At 34.5% G+C, this 8,295-nt stretch overlaps 1 protein-coding gene and 1 pseudogene across 1 annotated transcript in view; both read left to right on the plus strand.

The window, feature by feature from the left end:
- The first annotated feature begins 540 nt into the window (after nt 1-540).
- On the plus strand, nt 541-6,267 carry LOC107686662 (probable polypeptide N-acetylgalactosaminyltransferase 8; annotated as a pseudogene).
- Nucleotides 6,268-7,243: 976 nt separating this feature from the next.
- ribc2 (RIB43A domain with coiled-coils 2) overlaps nt 7,244-8,295 on the plus strand; it is a 3,723-nt gene continuing 2,671 nt past the window's right edge. Inside the window, exons 1-2 of the mRNA XM_016483757.1 lie at nt 7,244-7,432; nt 7,533-7,614. Coding sequence (XP_016339243.1) covers nt 7,316-7,432; nt 7,533-7,614 — 199 coding nt within the window. The 5' untranslated portion in view covers nt 7,244-7,315. The remainder of the gene's footprint in view (nt 7,433-7,532; nt 7,615-8,295) is intronic.

Genomic DNA, 8,295 nt, shown 5'->3' on the forward strand with positions numbered 1-8,295 from the left:
TTTTACTTTAAAACTTATTCAGCAAAGATAGATTAAAATGGATCAAAAGTGACTCATATTTGTTACTACAAAAAAAAAGTGTTTCAAATAAATGCTGTTGTTTTGAAATTTCATCAAAGAATTCTGAAAAACATTTAAGCAGCAAAACTCTATTCAACTTTGATAATAAGAAATGTTTACTGAGTACTAAATCAGCATATTGGAATGATTTCTGGAGGATCCTGTGATACTAATGCTGGAGTAATGATGCTTAAATATAGCTTTGCATCACAGGATAAAATTATATTTAAATACAAGACTGTTATTTGAAATTGTACATCTGTACAACTTCCTATATGTTAGATACTAATAGGTTCTATAGAACGTTGACTTTATGGCTCTGACCAAATCGGCTAAACTTTAACCACTCCCATATCTCATATCAGAGGTGTCTTGCATAAATCAAAGTACACCTTTGTTGACAGTCAGCTTTATGTACAGGCATTCGTATACCTCCTTTGTGGTTTTTTTATAAATCATGGCCACAAAGACATGTTGAAAATGAAGATTGCAGCAAGAGTCGTGTGTTTGTTAGTTATTGCTGTTGTAGTTTACAGTCTTGTGTACATGTCATTTATCAGACAGGTGATGGATAGTGACAACAGGTTACAAAGGCCAGAAGATCTGGAGGTTCTCAGAAGACTGAAGAGAATAGAAGATCAAGTTTATAAAATAGGTGAGTTTGTGCTCATTACATACATTTGAGAACATAGTATTTCTTCATGATCTCAACACTTGTATACTTTTATTTTCAGCCAAAGTAATAGAGGTCAAAAATCAAAAGGTCAAAGAGGCTGTTGTGGAACAGAAAATTACAAAAAAGAAGTTGTATCCACAATCACCTCTCTTCCGTTCATGGGGAGCTGAACTCACAGAAGAAGAACAAATGGAAGCAGAGAGGTAATTTCAGGAATTTGGATACAATGTGTTCCTCAGTAACAGATTACCACTGAACAGAACAATCCCTGATACTCGAAACATCAGGTAACTTCTTTACAACTGTTTTCTAGTTGAAGATATATTTTCTATTTTCATATATGAAGAGTTTATTTGCAAAAACAGATAACCCAGTTTTTTTGTCATTTTTACAAATCATATTTTTTTATTATGTTATGTTTTTATTGTGTTTTATTGTATTAGTTAGCTGTATTTTTTTGTAATTTTTTAACCTAATCAAAATAACCAAACTGCAGTTTGAGTGTCACAGGAAGAAATGAACATCTCTAGGGTTTGGTTTTATCACATATCTTATTTGCAAAAGATTGGAAATAATTTCGGTTTATTTTTAATTTGTTTTAGTATCAATATCTGGCAACACTGCACCAGCACTTAAAGGGGTCATAGGATGCTACATGCACTTTTACAAGTTGTTTGAACTGAAATGTGTGTTGGCAGTGTGTGTACACAACCACCCTATAATGATAAAAATCCACCCAGTGTTTTTTTTTTAATCTGGTTAAATGTTTTCCCCTTTCTCAAATCGAGCCGATCTCTGATGCCTGTCTGTGTGACGTCACACAGACAGGCCCCTCCCACGATAGTTTGATTGACAGTAGCGTTTCGGCACAGACTGGACTGGTGTCTTACCTTAGACCCGCCCTGAGTGAGCTGTCATCAGTCCGTCATTGTTTCACCGCCGGAGCAGATGTAGACAAGAATGACTCCTAAGCGATTGAGGTGTTCTGTTGTTGGATGTAATAATGAACATAGCGGTCGTCATTTACTCCCGACATCTGAGCTGCTGAAGACGCAGTGAATTACATTGTTTCTGAAGGGAATGCTCCCCCTATCTACATAAATGCGTCTATGTTCGCGCGAATCATTCATGAGTGAGTATAATGTTTTGTAATGAATCTTTGCAAATCGCCTTTCCTAATAATGTGCTAATTAGCAAGTTTCACGATGAATGCGGCTAAAGTAAACAGTCTCTCTGAGAGCAGCTCGGAAGAGAGGGGCAGGGTCAGCAGAGCTCATTAACATTTAAAGGAAAATGCTACAAAAACGGCTTGATCTGAAAAGAGCTGTTTTTGACAGGGTAAAAAAGGAGTTTTTTACACTACCATTGAGAAATTTTAACCAAACTATGTTACAGACTTTTCATTAAGACCCTAAAGAATCATATCAACTTGTGGAAAATGGGCATCCTATGACCCCTTTAAACTGAAAGCAATCTAAAAAGCCAAAGGACAGGTTTTTGCTGACAGGATACGACAAGGCAAACGCAAAAATGATCATGATATTATCTGTCATAAACGTTAATCAACGCTGTCAAAAACAGTAGCATTTACCACTAGTACACACAGATCTGTAGAACAAGTAGGTTACAGAATGAAATGAGATAAGCAAAAACTAGCCATGAAGAAGTCTATGCCATCATTGCCATGTCATTCAGTATAGTTAAATTTTCACAAATCATGCTATAAACTCTCATAAGAGCAAAGTTATTGTAGTTATGTATTGTTGCAATAAACAACTGATAAAATTATCCACCCTTAGATATAGTAAAGTATTAACAAATTTTTATGTAAAAAATAGGGTATGATTTAAAAATAATTATCCCTCCAAAACATCTTTCACAAACATCTACATGTCTGTCTCCTTTAAAGTGTTTATAGTGTATATAATGAGTTGTATTTGTAGGGGTTATTATAACACAATTCTTTAACACCAACCCCCATAAGGCCATGTATGTAGGCATATACAATATATATAAATATATATATATATATGCAGATGTACTGTGACGATCTACCCTAAGGACCTGCCAACCATTAGTGTGATTCTGATCTACTTTAATGAGGCTCTGTCAGTCATTAAAAGGGCAATCCGCAGCATCATTGACAAAACTCCTTCTCATCTGCTAAAGGAGATCATCCTGGTAGACGACTACAGCTCCAATGGTTAGTTTTACCCTTAATATTTGTGATATTTTAATGATTTGATATGTTTTTTTTTTCTAATATTAGGCTGTTTTCTAAACAGTTATTTATTTGTCAAGCATAAATCTGATATTTATAAAGAAAAATAAACAGAATTAATGGAAAATATAGAAAGACTCGTACTCTAAATATGAATCGTTTTAATATAACAATTTATTCTATTACATATTTTTCATTTCTCGACAGAGGATCTGCAATTGGCTCTAGATGAATATATTGATCTAATTAATAAAGACAAACCTGGTTTAATCAAGAAAGTGAGACACAAAAGGCAGATGGGGCTTGCCAAGGCAAGAATCTCAGGCTGGGAAGCGGCCACAGGTCAGGTGATAGCCATTCTTGATGCGCACATTGAAGTTCATATGGAATGGTAAATATTAGCCCAGGCTTAGTAATTAGAGGGACTTGATATCTTTGCTAAGTATACATTTGACTGTCGTATTGTTCTAGGGCAGAGCCACTACTTGCAAGAATCAAAGCAGACAGGACAGTAGTGCTGTCACCAGTGTTTGACAATGTGCTTTTTGATACACTGGAGGTTACTGAGTATATTCCATCTGCTCATGCATTCGACTGGAACCTCTGGTGCATGTACGAGTCCTTCCGGCCAGAATGGTACAAAAACAACGACCCATCAGTACCAGGGAAGTAAGTGGTCCAACTTTTTCCACTATTGTTAATCACCTTCCCTTGCTATTGTTCATTTTAAATGCCCCTAGAATGTGACTCATACAGAAAAATAATTCGAAACCAAGTCAAAACACAATCAACCTTAACAAGTCTCCGGCCAACACAATGCTGTTAATAAATGAATCAGTATTTTTTTTAACAAAGTGGTTGAGCGAATAATTCAACATTTATGAAGACAGTTGCTTATTTACTTTCTAAATAATATATGTTTGTTTTTTTTGTTTTTTACAAATCGGTTGAGCAAACAACGCAACATGAGTGGACAATGCAACATTTATAAAGATGGTTGCTTATTTGATTCCTGAATGAATCAGTGTTTTTAGAATGAATCAGTTAAGCGAACCATGCAGCATTTAAAAATGGTTGCTTATTTCATTACTGAATCTGTGTTTTTGAACTAATCGTTTAAGTGAACAATACACTGTTTATTAAGACAGTTGCTTATTTCATTCCTAAATGAATCTGTGTTTTTAATGAATTGGTTGAGTGAACAATGCAACATTTATTACAACGGTTGATTTTTTGTTCCTCAACAATTTAACTTGCTCATAATGAGTCATTTTTGTCATCATACTGGGAACGGGATTACTGTAACTGCTGCATAATGTGTAAACTATTACCATACTTTATTTCGTATATACAGTATATAAGCTACAGTTTGCAGTTTATGATTTGATGGATGTAGAACGTATAAGTAGTTTCATTTTTCTGCGTTGTTAGGAGTCCCTCAATCATGGGTATTCTTGTCGCTGATCGTCAATTCCTGGGAGAAATGGGAGTTTTGGATGAAGGAATGACAATTTATGGTGGTGAAAATGTTGAACTTGCAATACGTGTAAGTCAGTAATACACATTGTGGCTCCAAAAGAATGCATACAATATAATATATGTGAAAGTGCTTGAATTTGATAAGTATTTCACACACACTATTATATACAGTGGGTACGGAAAGTATTCAGACCCCCTTAAATTTTTCACTCTTTGTTATATTGCAGCCACAGGTGTGTGGCTTTCCTAATCAAGTCCAATCAGTATAATCAAACACAGCTGGACTCAAATGAAGGTGTAGAACCATCTCAAGGATGATCAGAAGAAATGGACAGCACCTGAGTTAAATATATGAGTGTCACAGCAAAGGGTCTGAATACTTAGGACCATGTGATATTTCAGTTTTTCTTTTTTAATAAATCTGCAAAAATGTCAACAATTCTGTGTTTTTCTGTCAATATGGGGTGCTGTGTGTACATTAATGAGGAAAACAAATTAACTTAAATGATTTTAGCAAATGGCTGCAATATAACAAAGAGTGAAAAATTTAAGGGGGTCTGAATACTTTCCGTACCCACTGTATATATATATATTATATATATAAATCAAGTCTGGCTCTGCGGTGGGAGTATTGAAGTGGTGCCATGTTCAAAGATTGCACACATTGAACGAGAACATAAGCCATATTCACCAGATCTCAGCAAACCCATGATTCGAAATGCCCTGAGAGTGGCTGAAATCTGGCTGGATGAATACAAATCAAATGTGAATATTGCCTGGAATCTCCCCCTTAAGGTAAGAGGAATAGTAAACATTGTCTTAAGGTTAGCTCAAGCTGAAGCTGAATATTAACAGGCTTGTTTATAACTAATTTAACTGATTCTCATATCAGCCTGGACCTGGTTGATAAATTAACTGTTTTTTCTTTAGAATCATGGGATTGATATTGGTGATGTGACTGAAAGAAAAAAGTTACGAGAGAAACTCAAATGTAAGCCCTTCAAATGGTATCTGGAAAATGTATATCCTCTCCTAGACAGCTGGGAAGACATCATTGGTTATGGCGCGGTAAGATATTATTTAATAGTTGCTCAAAGTCTTCTGATACAATTCCCCTCCAAAATAGATATAAAGAAAGTTTATTAGATAGCTGGTCCATCTAAACTATTTATCCCTAAACTGCCGCTGTTTATTTCTCATGGCAGCTGAAGAATGACATCCAGGAAAGATACTGTGTTGATCAAGGTGAAGTTCCTGGAAGTGTCCCTATTCTGTATGAATGTCATTACTATGACCCTCAGGTACTGTATGTGAGTGTAAACCTTTACTTTACCTTTGGACGAGTAACCACGTCCAAAAAGCACTCTTCATTTGACTGTCTCTCACAGCATTGTTATTACAACCGTAATGGAGAGGTCTACATTGGATGCATCAAATCCCACACGTATAACTCTAACCGCTGTCTAATGGATCCTGGTAGTGGAAATACGCCAGCATTGCATGACTGTAAAAATGCCAAGGAGAAAGGATTGAGTATATACTGGGACTTTTCTCAGTACAGTCCTGCTGTATTTCACAGCACATTGCTTGGCATTGCTAAATGTGTGGTTATTCTGTACTGTTATAATCAGAGAAAATTTATTTTCTGGTTTCTGTTTCATTTTTAGGGAAATGCAGTAAGGAACAGAAACACAAATCGTTGTCTTGAGATCGGACAAGGAGAGGATTCCTACTATCATCTTATTTTGCAAACATGCACAGGACAAAAATGGACAATACAACATGTTATCAAAGACTTTTAAAAGGAAAGTTCACAGAAGTGAAAATATAGTAAAGGAAGTAGCTGTAAAACCTCAAAATAGTATGTGTATAGAAGTATGTGAATGGAAATATGTGACACTGGACCACAAAACCAGTCATTAGGGTCAATTTTGTGAAATTGAGATTTATACATCATCTGAAAGCTTTCCATTGCTGTATGGCTGAGATACAACTATTTGAAAATCTGGAATCTGAGAAAATCACCTTTAAAGTCGTCCAAATGAAGTTCTTAGCAATGCATATTACTAATCAAAAATTAAGTTTTGATATATTTACAGTAGGAAATTCACAACTTATCGTCATGGAACATGATCTTTACTTAATATCCTAATGATTTTTGCCATAAAAAAATCGATAATTTTGACCCATACAATGCATTGTTGGCGACAAATCTACCCGTGCTACTTATGACTGGCTTTGTGGTCCAGGGTCACATATACATTTGATTGTGAAGTCAACTGCGGTTTAACCTGACACAGGTGACAGGGGTAATTACATTGAAACTTGTCTTTTGAGTGTTATAATGTTACTGTGAGGTCTGTGTCCTGTGACAGAAGTAATCAGTATCATTTCAATGCTGAACTACTGGTAGGCCTAACATTTCAAAATGCTGCTCAAACACTGATAAAACTATTACAGTAAAATTACATTGGTGTTGGTGAACAGCATAACAAATTACAAATGTAAGATAAATAACCATTTAAAAAATGTACTAGTCTAAACGTTGCAGCGTCAATAAAGCACATTATCATATGGATTCCCTTATCAGTGGAATTTAGCACGCAAAGGTTTTTATGGACATGCATTAACAAAAAAAAAAAAACGGGATCAAAGCAGAAGTTTTGAAAAGTGTTTAATTACCTATATACGTATCGTATCGTGGTGTATTTTATTTCAGCCATTCTGTAGCATGAAAAACAACAGCGAGAGGGCGCAATTTTCAAACGTGTATCTTCAGTCTCTTAGCAACGTGTTTGTTTACGGGTTTCCCTCGTTTTGTGACCACCAGTAAGTCGATTAAAACAACTCGCTAAATCGATTTAAAGTGGCGATACACAATGAATCAAGTTGAGCTTCTGTCAGACCGAGTTTCAGCTGTTCAACTCGACGGAAGGAGAAACAGGGAGCTGCAACGCCGGGAGAGGATCTTCGATGATAATGTCCGCACTATTGGAGTACGTTTGTTTGGTGGAATACATTTTATACACCATTTTATATTTTATACAGCTGTAAACAACATCTGCAAGTTAATTTGGTGATTTCTCTCTTGGTCAGGTTGACAAAGATGCTCTCGACCACCAAGTTAAAGAACTAAGAGAGAAAGACCAACGCCAAGCGAATGAATTTAAAATCTATGGTGAGTTCTGTAAGGATTTTATTTTGTTATTTTTATTTTTGATCTGAATCTATTATTAGAAAATATTTAATATATTATTTATTCATACAATGAGTACATTAATAAATGTAAAAATGTATACAATTCCTGTATTTGAAAAAAGTCCCAAGTGGTGTAACACTTTCAACAAAAAAAAAGAGGAAAAATGTAATAAAAATGCTGAAGATATATACTGTGTGTGTGTGTGTATATATATATATTTTTTTTTTATTTAGTCATTTATCAGACGCTTTTATCCAAAGCGACTTACAAATGAGGACAACAGAAGCAATCAATTGTAGTATTAAAACAACTAAAAACAGATCCAAAACTAAAAGCTAAAACTTTATAAATACTACCTATACACATTTTTTTAAATAAAGAGATTAAATAAAAATGACAAATGCATACAACAAAAATGTCAAGACATAACATTGAAATGAAAAACAAAAAATAAAGCTCAAAACAATTCAAAATATTAAAGAACAAAAGGTATAAGAGTATAATGATTCTAACATAACACTAAGCCAAACACCAAAAATAAACAACTACATATATGTGTATGTACAACCATACACACGTACATATATATATATATACATACACATTTATAAATTCAATATATATATTATTTTTCATTTCCATTTAGTTTGTTGAAGTATT

The sequence above is a fragment of the Sinocyclocheilus anshuiensis genome, unplaced genomic scaffold (assembly GCF_001515605.1).
Source record: "Sinocyclocheilus anshuiensis isolate Anshui unplaced genomic scaffold, SAMN03320099.WGS_v1.1 scaffold1102, whole genome shotgun sequence".
NCBI classification, from domain to species: Eukaryota; Metazoa; Chordata; class Actinopteri; order Cypriniformes; family Cyprinidae; genus Sinocyclocheilus; species Sinocyclocheilus anshuiensis.